The sequence below is a fragment of the Sciurus vulgaris genome (genome assembly GCF_902686455.1).
Source record: "Sciurus vulgaris genome assembly, chromosome: 3".
NCBI classification, from domain to species: Eukaryota; Metazoa; Chordata; class Mammalia; order Rodentia; family Sciuridae; genus Sciurus; species Sciurus vulgaris.
This window is the reverse complement of record NC_136463.1, coordinates 3,922,344-3,945,436: the sequence shown is the minus strand read 5'-3', so window position 1 is coordinate 3,945,436 and position 23,093 is coordinate 3,922,344. Positions and strand designations below refer to the sequence as shown.

Genomic DNA, 23,093 nt, shown 5'->3' with positions numbered 1-23,093 from the left:
GAAGTAGGCTGTTGTTAACCCAGGCGGGCTGTTGCTTTTTAAAACAACTCTATTGAGTCATCATTGGCTACAATACACGTGGTTAAATAGAACAGATTAACATACGTTGACATCGTACACCTTTGGAGGTGCCACGGACAGCAATGCACCTGTCATAATGATGGGTACATGGTTAACTTGCCAAGAAACTGCAAAACTTACAGTGCTAATACTGTTTCACAGTTGTACTTTATAACACATAGTATAATTTTAGCCATTCTAATAGATATGTAGGGTATCTTATTAAGACTAATTTGTATTTTCTTTTTTAAATATTTTAGTTGTAGATGGTCACAATCATTTACTTTATTATTCATTTATTTTGAGGTGCTGGGGATTGACCGAGGACCTTGTGCTTGCAAGGCAAACACTCTACCAACTGAGCTATATCCCCAGCCCTATTTATTTATTTATTATTTATGTGGTGCTGAGGATCGAACCCAGTGCCTCACCTGTGTCTAAGCAAGCGCTCTACCACTGAACCACAATCAATCCCTGCATTTTCTTAATTACTAACAATGGTGAATGAATTTTATGTGCTATTTGCAATCTGCAAGCTCCTTTAGTGAAGTATCTGTTCAACGGCTTACCTACTTTTATTATTTATTTCATTTCCAATTGATTTGTGACACTCATGTGGCACCTCAAACTCAGTGGAGAGATGCCACACCACAGCAGAGTTGTCATCTTGCCACAGTTCTTCCCTTTCTTTCTGGGTGATGCAGGTACTTTTCATGTGTAATATCAAGAAACTGTACTTTTAATATGACAGTTTATCTAGCTTTTAGAACACCAAAAGATTTCATTGTATTTGTTATCTAGAGTGGCTGGTTAGCTCATTAAATAAACAGTTAATAAATACCTACTAGACAGCAGAGATAAGCTTCCTGTTCTTAGAGGTTTTAGTAGAAAGATCTATATATATGTGCAAATGAATGCAATACAACTTCTGGGTACTATGATTTATTTATCCAACACCTTCTAACTGAAAAAATTTAAATGGTCATCTTTTCATTAAATATTTATATCTGTATAAAACATAATTACCTACTTTTAAAAATAAATGAGAGAATAGGAAAAGAAAATACTGAGAAGAGTGAGATAAATGCATGCTAGAGCTGGCCACTTGTCCAGTTGTGCCCTGAGTTCGCTAAGAAAACAAATACAGGGAGACATGCCTTCTCCAGGTCATCCCAAGCCCAGCCATCAGACCATTACAACTGAATTCTCAACAGCCTATCCTATCCAGAAAGGAGTTGAAACTAGGGAATTTGTATTTTATTTCTAACCAAAGAAAGCCATTGAAGTGTTTCAAGTGGAAGAATGGTATCATGAGATGGTTATTTTGGGAAAACCCACTGAACATGCAGGGTTAAAACTGAACTAAACTGGCTTAGTGGGGAGGGGCTTAAGGCAGTGGGTGCATTTAGAATGATGCATAGTTCAGGCTTCAGAAGATGAGCTAGGTGATGAGGTGGAGGGCGAAGGCTAATGTGGATTAGTTTCTAGTTCTGTCCTTTCTGTTATCAGCAGATATTTATTGAACACCTACTGTTGGCTTGATAACGTGCTGGTTGCTATGGGAAGAAAATGATTAAAAAAATATATATGCTTTTCACTCTTAGAGTTTTGTAGGGAATGGATATAAATACAAATCATGGTGCTACCTGTATCATTTCTAGCTGCCATGGCCACTGACTGGATATCTAAAGGGTAACCTGAACATGGGTAAGCCCGGGAAAGGAGAGAGATTAGGACCTGCACCTATGGAGGAACAAGCTTTTGTAGGCCTCCGAGGCTGGGGGAGTGTAGCATTTTCAGGATCTAGACAAACAAAAGGCTAGCAGAGCAGGTGACACCCCCCCCCACCCCCCCATGTACAGGCACACAGCAGAGGTTTTAGAGAATAGGAAGTCTTTTCAACTCACTTGCAGAAGGACCAATTTTCCTTCTCCCCCAGTGGCCTGCCTACTTGTTTTGCAGTGCTTTGACTTGGGTGCCCCCTTCTGGCAGACTTCAGGGCTCTGCACTCTTGGGGGAAATATGCCAGGATTATTACTACTTCACAATGTATTAATTTAATTTATTAAAGAAAACACATAGAGTCCCACAGAAGGAAGTACTCTTGTCCTAGGACACCCTTTGGACACAATTCCATTTAACATTCAGTGTTTCCTGAACTTTAGGATTTGCTGTCTGCTGAGAACTCAGTCAGTTCAGGGTGATTTAGCATGGAAAGAGAGGAGTCAGGAAGGAGTTGGAAGAATGGCCAGCTACATGTTTGGTGGACTTTCTTCACCCCTAGTGGCAGGTCCAGTGTGTTGCCTCCCTTATATGGGGAGTATTTCAGTTGAGATTAGACATAAGAAGGATTATAGAGAAGCCAGTACAGTTTTTGTTTGTTTGTTTTTGGTACTGGGGACTGAACCCAGGAGTGCTTAAGCACTGAGCCACATCGCCAGTCCCTTTTATATTTTATATTGAGGCAGGGTCTCCCCAAGTTGCTTTGGGAGCAGTATGTTTTAATGCTGTATTGGTAGGTGATTTTATTTAACAAAAACTGTTACCAACATTTTCTATTTGGGTCTTCTAAATCGACCTGCTATTATTTAAGAAAAATTCAGAAATACTTGCTTATACCATAAATAGTACATTTTCTTAGAGTAGAAGAATCCAAGAGCCAAAGTAAACTTTTAGTGAAATGAGTCATATTGTTAGTAGTCATTGCTAAAATAATTTTACTTTTTTTAACATTGATTTTATCTGATCTGATATATTGAGAGTATCTAATTTTAATACCTTTTAGCGATCACTATAATAGATTAGAATAGAAAATACCTCTAAACAGCATTTTTCATTGGCAATAGACACTTAGTTAATGTATTTTATAGTTAATGGGATTGTGCTGATTTTGAGTTGGGCTCCAAATGTTACCATGGTGATCGATGAGCCATAAGCTATCAACTGAATAAACAGAAGGCCTTTGCTTTTATCCCACCGGTATTGCTGATAAACACAACAGATGGCCCCTCTTTATCAGAGCTGTCTTCTACTTCTCCCCACAATGTGAGCTGCTGTATTGGTTTCAGGAGAAATTGTAATCATTAAAACTCTTCTTGGAATCTGATTATTTTAGCATAAGAGAATAGTTCTGTTATATAGTCATACTTACAAACATTAATCACATATATTTGAATAAATTTAAATGTAAAATGGTTTTTAAAACTTTGAATTTTTGAATATGTATTCTGTTTGTTTTGGTACTAGGAGTTGAACCCAGAGGCACTCAACCACTAAGCCACATCCCCAGCCCTATTTTTTATTTTGAGACAGGGTCTCACTAAGTTGCTTAGGGCCTCATTAAGGTGCTGAGGCTGACCTCAAACTTGGAATTCTTTTTTTTTTTTTTTTTTTTTTTTTTTGTGCTGGGGATCGAACCCAGGGCCTTGTGCTTGCAAGGCAAGCACTCTACCAACTGAGCTATCTCCCCAGCCTTCAAACTTGGAATTCTAATGAGAGATTTTTTTTTGGTATTTTTCTTTTTTTGTCATTGTGTAGTGCCGTGCCCAACAGAAGTTTCTTTGCTGTATCATACAAAAACTTTTGTTTCTGACATTCTGAGATGCTATTTATGTAGAAAAATGAACACAAACTCAGTTTCTTCTACTATACACTCAACACACATGGTTTCTTTCTTTTTTTTTTTACTTTTTTTTTAAGTGGTAGATGAATACCTTTATTTTATTTGTGTATTTGTATGTGGTGCCGAGGATCGAACCTAGTGCGTCACATGTGCTGGGCAAGCACTCTACCACTGAGCCACAACCCAGCCCATCAACACACACACACACCAAAAGGTGTGGGGGTTTCTCCCCACAGCAAGCAAGCAAGCAAGCAATTCTGCAGTGGCCACCTGCTGCATGTCCTCCAGTTCACCTGAGTTCTGGGACAGTGTAAGACCCCATAGGTTGAGAGCTGTACCCCACTTCAGACCCAGGTGCAAATTGGGACCTTCTAAACTTCCAAGTGACCTGCTGTGATTTGGAGCTCCTGCAGTCCCACTTTAAGCTCAGTTGATTTGAGCTGCTCAGAACTCAGAAACTCGTATGCTGGTTTATCATAATGGGTATTTCAAATGATACAAGTGAACAGCCAGTTGAGATGAATAGGGTGAGGTCTAGAAGGATCCCGAGTGCCCCGCCTGCCAGCAGGTGGATGTGTTCTTGTTCAGCTTCCTGTCCTGGGGTTGTATGGAGGCTTCAATGCTCAGGCATGATTGCAGCATGGACAGCTGTGTGGAAAGGTGACAGGACACCAGGCCACGGTCCAGCGCTCACAGGTGGGCCAGGACCCCAGCAGGGTCTTTGTGCCCATGTTCTTCTTGCCCCGGCCATTCCTTCCTCCTGGGTCTGAGGAAGGCCCCCTTTGGAAATGGGAGGTCTTGGGATCTGCTACTGCCAGACAAGTGGGGCAGAGAATTCCGTGTGACCAGCTCCAAGACAGAAAGGCGGGGGAAGACTCCAGCCTCTTGAGCTTCTGTGAGCTCCCTTGGGAAAGAGGAATTCTGGTTTCTGTGGTCCACCTTGAGAAGAGGAGCAGGTGGAAGGAGGGCCAGAGGAGGCAGAGGGAGAGGCTGTGCTTCCTGAGGCCAGGAGTCCCAGTGCTGTCCCGGGAGACTGTCTTCTACCCTCAGCCTCCACAGGTGCTCCTAAGCTGCTTTGGGAACCAAGAACAGCAGACCAAACACTTGAACAAAAGGTAGGCTCATTGTTCTAGTCACTAAGAACTTAACAAGGGCTATGGGAGTCATGAGCCAGGAACTGTAGAGGAAAACCTAAATAATGTATGTATCATACATTTGATTAAATGTCTTATTGGTGGAGTTAGGGGATGAATTGGGAAACCGTGTTAAATGTATTCAGTCATTGTGAAGTACATCCAGATTTTAAAAATAAAATGTGTGGATTAAAACAGCCCTGTAGGTTAGCATTTACCTATAGAAAGCAACTTTTAAAACATACCTCTGTACTCTGTCAGTGTGCTTGAGGCAAGTAATGGTGGCCCAGGAGATTGTAACTCTGGTGCTTTTGAGTTGCTTCCATCAGAAGGAAGCAGTTGCGTGTCTGGCTCACACCAGATGCCGTAATGTCGTTGAGGTGTATGAAAGACTCGAATGTCCTGCATACACTCTACTTAAACAGAAATGGACTCAGAACAGGGGATTGAGTGCTTATGAAATCATGGAAAGGGTTGAGAAGGGCTGAGCAGCTGCGACTTGGGGAAGGAACTCATCAGCCTGGTCTTCACCGCCAAAAAGAAAGCAATTGGGATGGCCCCTCCCAGGAACCGCCTCTTCTCACCCACAGCAGCTGCGCAGTCTTGGTATTTGTCGAATGAATGTAAACCAGACAGAAGTCAAGGGCACATATTGAGAGAGGGAGGGAACTGGGTTATCCAAATTTCAGAGTATAGGAAAGGTTTTAGACATTACAATAGAGAGATTTGGGCAGTCCACATTAGGTTAATGAGAATTCTTCAAAGCATTGGGGCTTATGCTGGAATACGTAGACAGTCAATGCCTTCCCTGTCACTGAGGCTGTGGCAGGGCCAGGCAGTCTGGAAGCCAGAATGAAGGCTGGGGTAAATGTACAGGAGCATAGTAGCAAGCACATGAAGGGAAGAAGGGTCAACGTAGATGGTGGTGTCGAATGACACCATGAAGCTCAGGCAGGTGAATGCTGGGAAGTAGGGGAAGAGGGCAGGAATGTAACTAGCGGTTGAGGAGGCTGCAAAGTAACTGGCAAGGGGCCAGGATCAGTTAGGCAAGTCGCTCTCCTGTGATCTCTTAGAGTGTGTACAAGCTTGAAAAGGAGTTCCTAAATGAAGTCCTCCAGAGCACCACAGGGCAGTCTGGACTTCCTGTCAATGCTGTCACCTGGGGTTTTGAAAAAGCAATAGCAACTTATCAAATAGACTATTTGGCTTTATTAAACAACAATGTACCTGCAAATTTTAGCTGAAAGGAGAAAATTCTTAAAATGTAGAGCTAATATCTGCCTTTTTACTTTTTACCAGCAGGTGTCACCCTCATTTAAAAAAAAAAAAAAAAGGTAAAAGCTTAGGCAAAAAAGACTAAACAAAACTTCCAGCACTCTGAAAGTGTTTTTGAGCTATATAGTTAGTAAATGATTGCAATCTTAAGTTTTTCTAAGTGAAACAAATGATTTGTTTACCATTCATAAACATTCAAGTTAAACTGATTTCCATGGCTTTGCTGTGTTCTGCTTTGTGGAAACACTGAGTGTAGAAAGATAGATACAGTATAAGCCTTCCTCACTGCAATGTGGGCTTAGATCCAGGTTTGTGTAAAGAAGAGAAACATTAGGATTGCTCTGGATACCCTTTTTTTGATTTTGAATTTTATTATAGGATACCTTACTTCTTTGGGGCAGGAATAGATTCAGAAATTTGGATCCAGAAAGAGTTTATGTCTAGTCCAAAAGCACCCATTTGATTTATCTCTATTTTGAGAATAGATCCAGATTTTGAAAAACTCCATTTTTCATTTGAGATGTGTTAGGTGGCTTCTAGTTCCAAAGGTCTGAAATCAGAGCAGGTGCACCATTCCATCACATAGAAGAGACCCCCCTGCTGTGAGGCAGTGTGAGGAGTTCTGTGCTCCCGTTGTGCTCCAGGGGCCCTTGGTCTTTTTGTTAATTTAACAAATGGCATTTTTCTGTTTGTGAGACAACATGCAGTGCTTCCTGTGGCATGCAGAGCTGTAAGGGAAAACCTCTCACCTGAAACAATGTGATCGCTCACAGCTGTTTTCTCACTTGCAACCTTTAGAAAAACACAATCATTTAAATGTAACTCATTTCTTTTTTTTATACATTTATTTATTTTTATGGGGTCGAGCCCAGTGCCTCCCACATACAAGGTAAGTGCTCCATCAGTGAACCACAACCCTGGCCTCTAAATGTAACATATTTCTAAGAAACCAGTTGAATTGATCTCTTTCAAGAAGACATTGCTACCAGTTGTGGTGGGAGGCTCCTGTAATCCCAGAGACACGGGAGGGAATGCAAGTTCAAGACCAGCCTGGACAATTTAGTGAGACCCTGTCTCAAAATAAAAAATAAAAAGGGCTGGAGATGCAACTTATTGGTAGAGCTTCCCTGGGTTCAATCCCCAGTACCAAAAAAATAAAAAAAGTCACACCTGCCATTTCTGAAGCAGCAGTGTCTAACAGAAATATACAAGGGGCTAAGAGGAAGCTCAGTGGTAGAGTGCATGTTTAGCATGTGCAAGGCCCTGAACTATGAAGAAGAAAAGACAAAGAAAATTCTGTTTAGGCTGGGTACAGTGGTGCACACCTCTAATCCCACCTACTTGGGAGGCTGAGGCTGAGGCTGGAGGATTATTTGAGCCTAGAAGTTCAACACCAGCCTGGGCAACATAACAAGACTCCACCTCCCACCCCTCATCCCCCAAAAAATGTGAGCCAGGTGAATCTAGTAGCATCATTAAAAAGTAACAGGTAAAAGGGCTGGGGTTGTGGCTCAGTGGTAGAACACTTACTTAGCATGCGTGAGGCCCTGGGTTTGATCCTCAGCATCACATAAAATAAATAAAGGCTCATCAACAACTAAAAGTATATATATTAAAAATAACAGGTGAAGTTACTCTTTTGCAGGACTGGGGATTAAGCCAAGGGCCTTGCACATGCACTCTTCCACTGAGCTATTGAAGTTATTTTTAATAAAAATGTGTTTTTTTATCTCAGTATATCCAAAATACTACCATTTTAGCATTAAATCAATATGAAAAGTATTTTTAGGTATTTGGTATTTCATATTTATTTGTATATTCATTTTTTTTGGTCCTAAGTCTTCAAAATCTAGTTGTTTTTCATACTTGCAGTACAACTCAAGTGGACATCCAGCACTGTCAGTAACCCTGTGTGGTTGATGGCCACCATATGGTCATCTTTCCTCTCTAAACTTATCTAAGATTTCCAGTCAGCTATCCATGTTTTGAAAACTGCATGTCTTTTGATTTTTATTTTCCCAATTAATTGTTGTGCATTTAGGCGAGAAGCCTAGCTTATGCTGCGGTGCCTTCCTGCAGCAACCAGCATGGTCTTGGCTTAGTGGAAGGACATTCTTGTTCAACTTCATTGTTTGATTTGAAGAGAAACACTTCCAAGCAGAGCTGGAGATGGACTTAGAGAAGCAACTCTGGGGCAGTATGTGGGCTTCAGTGGCACCGAGGAGAGTGAGAGCCATGAGTGTGGAAGCCCGTTCCTGAGTCACCCCAGGCAGGGATGAGAACAGGAGTGGCAGGGCCCATGAAGGACACAGGAAGGGTAGGCAGTCCCCCAGACGTGTCTGGGGTAAGGCATTCTCTTGTGCATGGGACTCGGCGCTGGGATGGAGCAGAGCACCTGGGTTCCTAAGAGAGGACCTAAGACTGCCAGACTCAGTGGCTCTTGTGTGTTCCTGGTGAAGAGCATTGCCCCCTTTCATTGGGCTACTGTTAAGAATACCTCGTGGGTGCAGAGGGGACAAGGAGCTCACAGTTTACTTACAGACTTTCATATTTATTTACTTATTGGTGCTGGGGATTGAACACAGGAATATTCTGCCACTGAGCTACATCCCCAGTCCTTTTTATCTTTTAATTTTTTATTTGGAGTTGGGTTGACAGAGTTGCCAAGGCTGGCCTCAAGCTTACTATCCTCTTGCCTCAGGCTCCCAAGTAGCTGACATTATAGGTGTGTACCCTTGTGCCCATATATTTTTAAAAATAAAAACACAGGAGACTTTGAGATACATTACTGGAATTGTTCTCCAGGAAGTTTCCATACCCTATACTAATAGTCAGCAAACTTTTCTTGAAAAGAGCCAGATAGTAAACATTTTAGAATTTTCAAGCCTTATTTGGTCTCTGTTACATAGTCGTCTTTGCTTTATTCCCTTCACACACCCTTTAAAAGTATAGGAGCATTCTTAGTTCACCTGCCAGCCACTACCCTGCCTAGAAAACAGGTACTCAAGGAGGAAAGGCAAGACTGGCTTAGAATGCTGGACTCTTAAAACGAGGCCTTGGCATAACACAACAGGTAACGGGAGAGCTGCATGTTCCATACACAAACATCTTAGATTCTGGTAGTTTAGATTGAAAAAAGAGTGACTGGTTGATAACGTTTATTTGCTTACTCTTTCATTAATGCAGCATAAATCCCTTTTCCTCTGATAGATTTGATGGGAAATAGTCCTGAATTTGCCCTTTGATCTTTTTTAAAGATAGCAGCAGGCTGGGGTGGGGGCGTGTAGCTCAGTTATAGCACTCTTGCCTAACGTGTGAGGCCTTAGTACTGCCAAGAAAAAAAAAAAAGATAGCAGGATCATGGGAGAGCTCTGGGCTGTTGGTCAGAGCAGTGGAGTCTGTTCCTGACACATTAGCTGCATTCCCTTGAGTTAGTCCCCTCTGCTCTTAAGGTGCAGGTAATGGAGAGGTGAGACAATTCTGAGGCTGCTGTCAGCATGAATTCTTTGCTTTGGAGTCCTTGCCAAATCTCCTTCAGTAAAGGAAAAAAGATTTTCTTCTAATCTTTTAAAAAACAAGTTAACGAGTGGATAGACCTTGACATTGATAGTGGCTGGCCAACCAGTGTCAGTTGTTCATAAAAGAGAAACTGGGTTTTCATCACAGGGGTGCACGGAACTTTCTGCAGCTTGATAGTAGTTCTTTATCCCACCTTCCTTCTCCTTTTCTTCTGCTGCCTTTGAATCTCTAGGAGAGATTGAAAGACTCAGCAGGGCACGGAGAGACATGCGTAGTGTCAGCGGCATGTTGATCTTGTAGTGCCTGTAAGACATGCAGACACGGGTCTCTAGTTGCCACCTGGGGCTCTGAGCACTGTCTCAAGATCGATGAATGAAGCCACGGGAGTAGGTGAGATGACTAGGACCGATGTGTTAGTATAAAGAGTGCCTACATGAAATAACATGATAAACATCAATGTTTATAGTAACTCAGTTCACAATAGTTAAGCCTAGGTGCCCTTCAACTGATGAATGAATGAAGAAAATATGGCACATATATACAATGGAATATTACTCAGCCATAAGAAAGAATGGCTTTATGACTTTGCCAGTAAATGGATGGATCTGGAGACTGTCATGCTAGGTGCAAATGAGCCAATCTCAAAAAAACCAAGGGCTGAGTGTTCTCTCTGATATGCAGATGTTGACTCATGATAAGCAGAGGAGAGGGAAGAATAGAAATTCACTGGATTAGACAAAGGGAAATGAAGGGAAGGGAGTGGGGGCAGAATAGGAAAGAGAATGAATATCGGACATAACTCTCCTGTGTTCATATATGAATACATGACACCTGAAACTCCACACCATGTTCAGCCACAAGAATGGGATCCTAGTTAGAATACGTTATACTCCATGTGTGTAAAATCTATCAGAATACACTCTACTGTCATGTATATCTAAAAAAATGAAGAAAACTTTAAAAAGAAATAAAACCAGTTTAAAAAAAAAAAGTGTCTGCATCAAAACCTCAAGCATAGGCCAGAAGGAAGCCTGCTAAGGTGAGCAGAAAAGAGCTGCTGAGCACAGGAAGTCTCCTGGAGACAGGAGATAAGAAGAGATAACTCACTGGAGTTGGGTGTGACAAGGCTTCCATGAGGAGCGGGGGTGGAGGGAGAATGGCAACTAGGGAAGCAAAGAAGAGGCAGCCTGCACACTCTCCAAGAAGGTTGGTGGTAGGAGACACGAGAGTTGGGGAATAACTGATGTGGTATGCACTGCAGGCACATCCAAACGTAAGTGATGTGAGGCCGATGAGGAAGTGCAAGTCTCAGAGCTGAAGAGGGAGTCAGACTTATCTGGGGTAAGGGAAAGAGACTGGGCCCAAGGCATGAGAGGCTCAAATGAAAGGTTTTGAATGAACGTTGACCCAGGAGCACACAGGATTGGGGGGAATCTCAAAAAGTAGGGACCATCGTTTCAGAGTAGCACCAAAAATGCCTGGCTGTTCAGCTTTCTTGGAGAGACTGTGAGTCACCGTAGAATGAGCAGTGACTTCTCTCAGGATGAAGAACTTGCCAGGCAGCAGTGACAGAAAGATGCACAAAGACCTCCAGAACATGGACAAGCAGGCAATGTAGCAGTCATCAGGTGGACCGTGGAGTCCACATTGAGAGATGAAAACTGCAGACTAGGGCTGGGGTTGTGACTCAGTGGTAGAGCGCTCTCCTAGCATGCGTGAGGCCCTGGGTTCAATCCTCAGCACCACATAAAGATAAAAGTTATTGTGTCCACCTACAACTTAAAATATTAAAGAAAAAAAACTGCAGACTAACTGGAGCTAGTAATATGAAGAAAACAGCAGTGTCTCAGAATGTCCCCCATAATATTTTTATAATGTTACTTGTATGTTAAAGATATACACTGAACTATGTATAAACTCGTTTTGTACATGAGATTTTATTTTACTCAACTATACAACCAAGGATGTTTTGCAGGGTGCGGTAACTCATGCCTGTAATCATGCCTGAAGCAGAAAAATCACAAGTTCACAACCAGCCTGGGCAACTCAGCAAGACCTTGTCTCAAAATTAAAAATAAAGGACAGGAAGTGTAGATCAGTGATAGCCTCTGATTCAACCCCAGGTCTGTTTAAAAAAGCAACAACAACATGATAAATGTAATGTCCTAGATAATGATGTTTGACATTAGGATGAAGATGGGCCCGACTGTTGAGGCTCAGGTTCTTTTGTGCCTGACCTGGGTTTGCAGGTCATTACACCACTACATAATCCACCTTCGCATTTGGCATGCTTGTTATCATTAGCATGGTTTTCAGAGTAGCCACCTGTATCCTTGTCCAGTGAATCCGGTGGAGTGCAGCAGCCCTGTAGGTGGTATCCCCACAAATGCTGAAATCCAGGGTATTCAGCTTTAATTATTCAGATAGCTTAGAATGCACAGTAACTTATTCATTATTATCAGAATTAAAACAAAAGGACATATAAATTCACAGACACCTTGGGGATCCTGTGGTTTGTACATGCATTGAACTAGAGCAGTGGTTCTTGAAGGGTCGTCTGTGGGCCAGCACAGCATCACCTGAGAAGCCAGAAGGCAAGTGTCGGGTTTCTCCTCCTCCTCCAGCCTACTGCAACAGAAGGTCTGTGGTGGGGGTGAGGGAGGGGCAGGCTGACTGGGCTTTAACACCCCCTAGGGGTGATTCTGATAAAAACAAGCATGGAAATGTAATTGCTGCTCTAATCTAATTTTAGAACCCTCCTTTTACAGATGGGGACACTAAGACCCAAGAGCAGCTAACCCAAGATCTCAAGATCACAGTTCATTTGTAGGAAAATTGGGTTCGAACCTGCAACTGTAGACTTTAGTCCAGTTCTGCTTCTAGAGCACTACATTGGCATTTGTCCTCTCGTTTTTTTGTTTTTCTTGGTTTGGGTTGTATTTTAAGAAGTTATTTTTTTAAAGCTTTGGTTTCTTTTTCCTTTTGTTCTTTTTAGTGCCAGAACCTACTAAGACCTGTTCAAGCCAGCTCCAACCTGCCGGTACCAGTACCAGTACTTCCACCAGCACTGTCTCCAGCAGCAGCAATGGCAAACGTGCATCTGCCAGTGGCCAGCAGCCAGCTGCATCCCGTTACCTGCCTCGAGAGGTGCCTCCACGCTTCCGCCAGCAAGAACAGAAGCAGCTGTTAAAGAGAGGTCAACCATTGCCTACAGGGACTCTGACCAGCGTGAGCCCGGCGCAGGTTGCTGGGTCTACAGGGGCAAGCCCTCCTCCCCTCCCTGGAGCCGGGTTGCAGCACAGCAATCCCGCAAACTCCAACCAGTAACAAACCAGGGAGAATAAGGTTTTGTTTTTGCAGTGCTAAGGATGAATCCAGGGACTTTGTTGTGCTAGATAAGGCATTCTACCACTGGCTACACCCTCAGCCTGAGACATTTTATGTGAGAACTCTGCTGCTGAGAATAAAATAGACATTTGGCATATGTTCATTCTATACTTATTAATAGAGATAGACCGATTGATGTCAGATTTGAAAGTTTGTGTTTTCTCCTTTTTATTCTGGTATTTTCCATGTATCTGAAGACGTCATTAGCTACCTCACTTGGGTCAGCTGGTCTCTCACCAGAAGCTAAGAGTCTGTGTGACCCTATCAAGGCAGTGCTTTCAAACTGTGCATGTCCTGAAAACCTTTCCCTTTGCAGCGAAGCTGTCTCCTGAGTGTACTGTGCGCACGGCCTGAGCCCTGTGGCTCCAAGGGTTCTTCTTTGACTTCGTTGTATTGCTTCCTTGCCCACATTATCTTGAAGCTTTCTCTTGACTCCTGAGAAAAATCGCCATGAGTCCATTTGCTTTCCAGCTACCAAGATGTAGCTGTCCCTTGTTTTAGCTCCTGTCAGCTCCTTCTCCAGTCTTCTAGACTTCATGGATTTCTACTTTTTCTTTTTAATTTGTTTTAATTAGTTATACATGACAGTAGAATTCACTTTGATACATCATGTATAATGGAGTGTAATTTCTTATTTTTCTGACTATACGTGATGTAGAATCCCACCAGTTGTGTAGTTATATATGTACATACCATAAAGTCTGATTCATTCTACTGTCCTTCCCATCCCCATACCCCTGCCCCTCCCTTCACTCCCCTCTACCTAATCTAAGTAACTTTGTTCTTCTCTAGCCGCCCCCTCCCCACTGCCCAGCATTGTGAATTAGCATCTGCATATCAGAGAAAATATTCCTTTACTATAGTTTTAGGGAGTTTTGGAGAGAGAGCAATGTATTTATGTTCAACTGCCATGTTTCTCTTCTGTTTTTTTAATTTTTTTTTTTTTAAGTTGTAGATGGACACAATACCTTTATTTTGTTTATTTAGTGTTTTTATGTGGTGCTGGGGATCAAATGCAGAGCCTCACACATACTAGGCAAGCGCTCCACCACTGAGCCACAACTCCAGCACCCCCCTTTTTTAACTTTTTTAAAAAATATTTTTGTAGTTGTCAGTGGACTTTTATTTTATTTATTTTTATGTGGTGCTGAGAATCGAACCCAGTGCCTCTCACATGCTAGGCAAGCTCTCTACCACTGAGCTACAACCTCAGCCCTTGTTTTCTTAACTTTTTTAAAAAAGGGATTTAAATGCTAGTTCATGCGGCTTCTATAATGGATATCACACTTGCTGATAGTTGTGAATTCAGATCTGTAATTAGATGAGCAAGGAGACTTTCATGATTGGGATTTAAAAGAAACATGTCACAAGCCATATTAATACTTGGTTTCTTTCATGTGCTACCTTTTAATATGGGGAATAATGCCAGCATAACCTTAAAGTATTTATAGCAGTGTTTTTCAAAACTGCGACTTTGTAATATGTTTGGAACTAATTTTTTAGGATATCTGCCATATCTTTCAAATAGCCTTGAATTTTGTCTGCTAAGCATCTGGTAGAGGGGAGGTAGACCTATGATTGTCACCAAGAAGCAAGACAGTAAGGAAAAAACATGTTCATGACCATAGTCCCATCTGTTTAGCTGCAAGCACTTAAAATCAAACGTGCAGATTACTTTCTATACTGAAATGCAGTCCTCAGGATAACCTTAACCAAGATCTATAGGCATATCTAAATAGCTTAGTAAGCTAAGGTGTTTAGTAGGAAAAACTGGACAAGAAATGCAATAGCCTTTATCTGCACCTCACTTGGATGTGTTTATTTGACCATTTGCATCAGGGTCTTCTCCTCAGATGCTGTTGGTGTAGGCTATTCCTGGTACTTCTTACATAAAAAGGTAGAACATCGTCAAGGATCAATTCCATAAAATTTTGGTGTGAAAATAATATTCTTTATAAACCCTTTCAGGACTGAAGGTGTAATTCATTGCTAGAACTCTTGTCTGGCATGTATGAGGCCCTGGGTTCCATCCCCAGCCCACAAAAAAAAAAAAAAAAAAAAAGAATCATAAAACAAGCTTTTTCTATAAACATAATACCTTCTCCAAGAAAATATTTCTAGTTTATAGTCCTTTTAATATATATATGTATATATTATATGTGTATGTATGTCATATATGTGCCTGTAATCCTAGTGACTCAGGAGGCTGAGGCAGGAGAATTGCAATTTGAGGGCAGCCTCAGCAACCTAGCAAGGCCCTCCACGACTTACAAACCCTGTCTCAAGATAAAAAATACAAAAGGGCTTGGGATGTGACTCAGTGGTCAAGCACTTGGGGGTACCAAAAAATACACACATACACACACACATACACACGCACACATGCACACATGTATACTGAGACACTGAGAGCTGGACTATGCTCTTGTAGTCCCCCAGCTTTTGGGGAGACGGAGGCAGAAGGAGTGTTGGCTTGAACCCAGAGTTTGTAGACCAGTCTGGGCAGCATGGTGAGATTCTCATCTCCAACACACACTCAGGGCTGGGCGTAGTTCAGGGATGAGTGCTCGCCTGGTGTGCACAGGACAAGGCCCTGTAACCCAGCACCTCAGCAGCACAAAAATGGATGAATAACAATTTGAGGACATGAATCCTCCTTTTTGTGGATAAAACCGGTCAGAAAATTGAGTCAGTCTATATAATGAGTATAAATAAACTGATTCTTGGTCCAAACGGAGGTCTTCCTTTTATACCATCTCTCTTCCCCACACTCTGGTGTCAGCATGTAAACTCTTCCCCACAGTTCACCTTTCATTAGTTTGAGATATCTCCTTAGCACCCTGCCTATTCCTAAGCACAAACTTGGTTTTCCTGCCTTTGCAACTGTTCTAGTCAGCCCTTCCCCCTTCTTCTCCACGCCCACTTTCTCTCCTAAGCAGACTGTTTGTGGGAGCTGGCAGTGCCTCGTCTTCCCCCCACTAGTTCACTGCCTAGCTTCTTAAGCCTCTGACCTTTGTAGCTCCCCCGGGATCTGCAGCACACGATACTGTATATATCTTTTGCTGATTAATTCATTAGTTTCACCTCTCAACTAAATCAAAAAGAACCTGTAAAGAAAGTATCTGAACTTTCCATTGTGTAGAAAAAGCTCTGAGCTGTGGGTGGTAAGCTAGTACTGGTTTAATAATGCTGATGATACAGTGAAACTCTCTGAAGTTTAAGGCAAAAACAGACTTTTTGTAGTAAGTTACCAGTTCCAAAGAAGTTTCCAGGACCCAGCCTGTTGTTCCCGTTAGTAGTACATATCCCACGGATGACTTGTGGAAAACGGGCTCTTGAGCAATTGGGCCAGAGCAGCCTGGGTGACGGAGGCCGAGAAATGTCTTCCGAGGGCTAGGGGAGCCCAACCAAAAGCCATAAACGAAGAGGAGGAAGCAGGCCTGCAAGCATTTCAAGCCCAGGAAGGCTGGCCTGAGGACCCAGAGTGGTGTAAGTAGAACTGGAGTGTAGGCTGGCAGTGGGCAGGGTACAGCCTGTGGGAGAACTTGCTCCCTCCCTGACACTGACTGTAGCCAGAGACACAGCCAGGTGTTGCCTGTAGTGGAAGGGCTTCTGCCAGACCAGTGGGCCAGGACACCTCCTATTTCTGGACAGGGTTCTATTTAAGTAAGACTGTTTCTGGCAAATATAACATTAGTCTTCTCACAGAATAATCAAAGGGAAAGTTGTTTTTGAATTCATATTTCGATTGTAAGAGGAACTCCTTTGGCCAATTGACCTGGTTGGATGTGTGTTAGCATACACCTTTAGTGATTTACACTGCCAGGACTCCAAAGAATGCCCACTCTATCATGTTATTTTATCTTGAGATTATGTTTTGCAAGTGATAACTCCAACTTGAACACACAAGAGCTTTTATTTAAAAAGAAAGAAAGAAAGAAAAAAAGAAAGAACCCTTTTTCCTAGGCAGAGGCAAAACAATGTTGTTTTGGTGACTGCTTTGTACATCTATTAAACAGAAGGTTTGATTAATATTTGGCCGTGTTTACTACTTAGATCCTTTTTGGATAGAGGCAGAAAAGTAATTAGAAAGTTGGACACTCGCCAGTTTCCATATGGGCTCATTGAGAATATCACAGCTAGTGTTGGGATGTGGAACATTAGAGGATGTTTAGAAAGAGAAAGAAGGGATGTAAAGTAAGGGTAGATCAGTGCAGCAGCAGTGTATTTACATGCAGTCAGTAGACAATATGCTGCTGTTCTTTTGGCTGGCTTTCAAAAAAAAAAGCAGAAGAAAAGTGGCTGTGGTACTAATTATTACTGGGTCCTGAAGTGAAAATATCTGTGACAGTTGGGATAATTTGAAGAGGAAGGAAGATACAGATTGTCAGTTGCTATTAGATAACCAAAGTGTGAAGAGCCCATTCATGGGTACCTCCGTCTGTGGGCTTCCTCCTGTAGTGAATGGAAAGGGCATCACCCAGACCTACCTGGGCCAGAATGTCCTGGCAGCTCTGCAGGAGACTTCAAGCTGGACCTGCTGTCATGTTGGAGCTGGAGTCTTGGGAACTAGTATATCACTGGGCCCACTGTGCACCAGGGGGCATCCCCTGGGAGGCATCAGCACCTGCTGCAGGTATTTCCTCTCCTGCAGCAGAGCAGGTATTTCCTGGTAGAGCAAGAGAGGCAGAGCATGCCCTGAGCAAGAAGTAGCTGCCTCTCCTGAGTCATCCTGAATTTGCAGTGTGGAGCAGAGCTGGCCCCTGGAGGGAAGCCGTCAAGGGTCCTGCTCAGTAGTGCGACTTCTTAACCTTGAGAAAGCAATCTCATTTTATAGCCATTTTCAAGAAAAACACAAGACAACAAGCGGATACTTTTAGAAGTTTTATTACTGTTTCCAGTAAACCTTTTACTATGGTGTGCATTTGTAATCCGTTGCACTTCCAACAGTTGAAATGAAATGCTTGGGAGTCTCGCCAACAACAATTCTGATTGCAAATTGCTTTCTCCCTGAAATTTTTATACACAGTGAGTTGAGCTGAATGGGAGGTCCTCAAGAACTGAAAACAGTAATAACATTTAGCCTGTCCCCCAAAACCAGGTAGCAAGGGATTTGTGTTGTCAGTAAGCATTGGTGAACATCGATGGTTAAAAGCACTGGAAACCATCCTTCAAAATGTGTGATTTGTTACTTTGTAACCGAGGTGATAGAGGAGTGCTTTCCATGTGCACTGCTTGTCCCTGCCAGCCACTTGAGTACTCAGCACACTTCTTCTGAATCAGTCTTGGCCACACTTGCCTGATTACTTTGATAACTAATTAAAATTTTGGCCTTTACTAAATACTTTGGCCTGAAAATTTTTCTTCATATGGTAATATTTGGGGGTTTAAAAACAAAAAGCAGGGGCTGGGGAGATAGCTCAGTCGGTAGAGTGCTTGCCTTGTAAGCATAAGGCCCTGGGTTTGATCCCCAGCACCCCCCAAAAAAAAAAAAGGAGGAAAACTTTTCTCTTTAAAATATGCTATTATGTAATCCTTTTTAATTTAATCTCTTAAGACAGTTTTGTTACTTAGTTTTTATAGAGACTTTTATTTATAGAACGTGTAAGCCAGTTAAACAGCGGAAGAGAAGAATTTAACATTACACATGACCCTCACTTCTTTTTCATGTTGGTAATAGATGAATGATGTGGTAGAAAGCACTCTATTTGGTCTTCTTCTGGAAACACATTCTCATTCATTCCTCACTGCATTTTGTTATAAGCCTTAGTTGAGCCCCACTCACACCTGTCAGCTTCTCTTTCCCTGTGTAGAAAACGGACATAATTTGTTTCGTAAGGTTCAGTTAGACTGGTTTATTTGGATATTCTTCAACCTGCAGCAGAGGGTGATGCCTGAAGGAGATGAAGATGAAAAGCACTTTCAGACTTGCTGTGTGTTTGGTGTGTGGTTTTAAACTTTGAAAGCTCCTATGCCTGAAAGAAAATTCAGGCTTGAATCAACTTAGAGTTTCATTTCTTTCACTTCAAAATGCCTGCTCCATGAAGTCACTCAATTCAAAACAATTTTTTTACTTAATTCAGTCCTTTGGACATCTTAGGGTTCATGAATTAATAAGTCAGACTGATTTGTTTCTTTTCTTCTTTTTTTTTTTTTTTTTGTGTGTGTGTGTGTGTGTGTGTGTGTGTGTGTGTGTGTGTGTGTGTGGTACTAGGGATTGAATCCAGGGATGCTTTACCACTGAGCTACATTCCCTACTCCTTTTTATTTTGAGACAGGGTCTTGCTAAGTTGCCCAGGCTGACCTCAAACTTGTGATATTACTGCCTCAGTCTCCTGAGTTGCTGGGATTGAGGCACATACCACCTTGCCTGCTGAGACTCTGGTTTCTGAAAAGTATTTTGTTCAGGTATTTTTGAAGTCATAAAGTTCTCCTAAGGTGAATGGTATGCTTTAAACTTACAGGGAATAAGCCTTTTTATTTTGGGGATATATCCTAGTGCACTGATTAAATGACTGTATGGTGGTGGTGGTGGCAGTGGCAGTGGTGACGGTATTGATGATCTATCTCAGTGGTGATGGTGGTGGTGGTGATGATGGTAGTGGTGATGGTGGTGGTGGCAGTGGTGATGGTGGTGATGGTGGTGGTGATGATGGTGGTGGTGATGATGGTAGTGGTGGTGGTGGTGATGGTGGTGGTGGTGGTGGTGGCAGTGGTGACCACGGTGACGATGATGATTGTAATGATGGTGGTGGTGGTGGCGATGATGCTAGTGGTGAAGGGGTAGAGGGTACGTACATTCAGGTGTGACAGAATGCTGCTATTCAAACTCCTCAGAGTTCCACTTCAACAGGGTCTTAAAGAAGAGCAGGGAGGTGTGGGGAGAACCTGGTTTTACCAAGTGGCTTTAGGTTACTCACATGTGGAGACAGAGATTCTGCTGTTTGTTTTCTGTTGCTTGTTTTGTTTTTACCAGTCTGCTAAGGCATTATTTTCTTGAGTGCCTGCCCTAATGTGATTCCTGGCAGTGTCCTCAGCAGAAAGCTCCCTTAGACATTCACACTCAACAGTTCTTACCTGGCGTTAAGAACAATAAGATATTTGAGTGACATTCTCAAATCAACTTGAGTCTGTATTTGAGAACCAGAAATACTGAATTGGAATCATGCCTTTTTGCTTTCTGGCTTTCAAGTCCTTTCCAATCAAGTTGTGGTAGTTGTGTTTGTGAGGTGGGGTCTTGCTGTGCTGCCCAAGCTGGCCTCCCAACTCCTGGGCTCAAGTGATCCTTCTGCATCAGCCTCCCAAGTAGGTGGAACTACAGGTGCATACCACCACATCTTGTTCCAGTTTTTAAGTTTTTACATTTGATCTATTATTTTTTAAAGATATCAAGGTAGATAAGATGCAGTTGATTCCCATTTTAAAACTCTGAAGAAAAAAGTGGTAGAACAAGGTAAAAGTGAAAGAAGGGACATAAGGAAAAACTAAAACTTCTGTATATCAGGCCTAACTTTGTCCTGGGTAGAAAGTTCTCTTAGCAGGAACAGGTCCTACCCATCTTTCCAGTCTTGAGATTCTACCAAGTAAACAACAGTTGAATACACTGTTGTTGAATGTGGATGTCACGGGAAACTTTCAAATGAGGACACTGACCAGGAGTCATATGAGGGCAGGCACAGTGTGGGGTCCTACATGGTAGGAAAAGAGAAGCATATTAGAAAATTTCCTAGGGCACCAAAGTGAGATGACCCGCAGTAAGGCCAAATATCAGAACTGTAAGGACTGCAATGTGGAGTAATTTTTGCTTTTCATGCTTCACCTCTTGGTTTTCACATATTTAATATTCATTTTGACCCTCATAGCACCCCAAAAGTACTTTCCCTGGAAAAATACATATATTTGGGGTTTCTTAAAGCTTAATCACAATGGAAAAATTTATAATAATCGTGTCTCTTTTTGTCCTTATTTACTGTTTCCATGACAACAAAGATATACTTAAAAAATGTTCTTATTGGCTTATATAATAAATTATTACACATAGATAAAATGCACAGCAAACTAACCTGACCTCATTTTAAGCCCCTTCAGAAATTCCATGTGTAAGTTTTGCCATTCTTGGCTGAATTGAAGACAGAAGTCCTCATTTTAAAGTGGACTTGAGATGCTCCCACTTGGTGCATTCTGGTTCCAGAACATCTTGTTCCCCTCTGAGCTGTGGTATGTGGCTCCTGACTGGCACCATGTGCAGAGGTTGGTGGATGCCATTCAGTTGCAGAACAAAAACATTGGGGTTTCTCAAGTCAGGTCTTCTTACCTGTAACTCCTACCCATCAGCTGAGAAAAAAGGAACTTGAGGATGTTAGAGAGGAGTGAAGAGTATTGGAATGTTTGTAGCAGCATTTTATAAATTTTACATTTGAGAAATTTAACATCAATATATAGTACTATTATCTAATATATCCAAATTTAGCATACTTAAATTTCTCCATTGTCCCAATAACATTCATCACAATGATGAAATCACCTCTCTCCCCGCTAAAGAAGTAAATTAAATGATAAGGTGTTTCTCATGGCAAAATTATAGTTTATAAGTTGGGTTTGGACTTAGGCTTTTATAATTTCAGAGAAATTTTTAGAGAAGTACCTAGGATCTGCCCTTAGTGAGCTTCTAAGTGGTAAAATAAACAGAACACAACTTTAGTTCATTTTTTATGTTGTTTGTCTCCATGTCTTTGGATTTTCAGTGAAGTTAATTTTGGGAGATTTAGATTTTGATAGGGTTGAAAACCAACAAGTAAGGAACAAGAGAACAGCTGAAATCCAGAGGAGAAGGTAATGGGTGCTGCACTGGGCAGTCCCCGAGCCTGACTGTCCCCATGAACCAGTTCTGGTCCACCACCTATTTTTGTGGATAGTTTTGTTGGACACACCCACACTCATTTATTTACACATTATTTGTAGTGGCTTATATACCACCACAGCAGAACTGAGTGGTCGTCACAGAGACCAATGACCCATGAATTACAAAATATTCACCCTCTGACCCTGTACAGAAATTGTTGCCAGTCTGGTCTAAAAGGGTTAACAGGAAAGGAAGACTAATAATGTGACAGAGGGTCCCAACTGGTGAAAGAAAACTTCTCAATATGAATGTGCACTGAGTTGAGATAGGAAAACAGAGTAGACCTTGAGTCCAGGCAGGACACCTCTCCAATGGCCCTGTCTTGGCAAGACATTGTACAGACAGTGTCTTGAACTAGCTGAGCTATATCCCAGAGCAAGGGAAGGAGTGACACGAAGTGAAGCCTCAAAAGAGAAGCGGACTTTGAAGTGCTTGTGTGTGCACTCAGGATCCGTGGGGAGTGCTTTGGAGAAGAATCTTGGTGGTTTTTTTTTGTTTGTTTGTTTTGTTTTGAGATCAGGAATTGAGACAGGGTCTCACAGAGTTGCTGAGAGTCATGCTCAGTTGCCAAGGCTGACCCCTAGCCTCCTGCCTCAGCCCTCCAAGCCTCTGAGATTACAGGTGTGAGCCACCACGCCCCACCCTAATTAGGTCTTCTTTATGTAGAGTGTGTTTTTGTGTCTGTCTGAAATAAGGGAATCTCCTTTTCTTCTTTGCATATGGCCAGGCAGTCGTGTAGCAGCACTCCTTAGCTGGTCCTCCTCTTCTCTGCTAGCCTGGTGCTGTCTTCTTTAGCCTGTCACTTATCCAATGTATGACCCCTCCAATGTGGGCTGAGTGAGCCTCAGGCATCACTTCACACAGATCCTCACAGCAGACCATTAAGGCAAGGGCCATCTTCCACGGTGCCACAGTTATGGCATGGAAACGATGATACTGTGTATTGCAACTGACCTCTGCTGTCCTAGTGGAGAGGCAAGTGGCCTGCCTCAAGGCAGAGCCTGTCCCCAGGGGAAATAGGACATGGTGAAATGAACTCTGGCACACAACTTTTTTTTTTTTTTAATGTCTGTCACTTTTAGCATTTGTCATTCAGAATCGAAAACATGAAACAAAGAACTTCCCCAAAGACTATTTGACAGTTGATTCATTAACAAATGGGAGGAAAATCTAATTTTGAATTTTCTTTCATCTT

At 42.2% G+C, this 23,093-nt stretch overlaps 1 protein-coding gene across 1 annotated transcript in view; it reads left to right on the top strand.

Moving 5' to 3' along the window:
* The window catches only part of TNRC6C (trinucleotide repeat containing adaptor 6C), a 115,089-nt gene that overhangs the window by 45,626 nt on the left and 46,370 nt on the right, over positions 1-23,093 (top strand). The window contains 2 exon segments of the mRNA XM_079134193.1: positions 12,605-12,915; positions 12,917-12,932. Coding sequence (XP_078990319.1) covers positions 12,605-12,915; positions 12,917-12,932 — 327 coding nt within the window.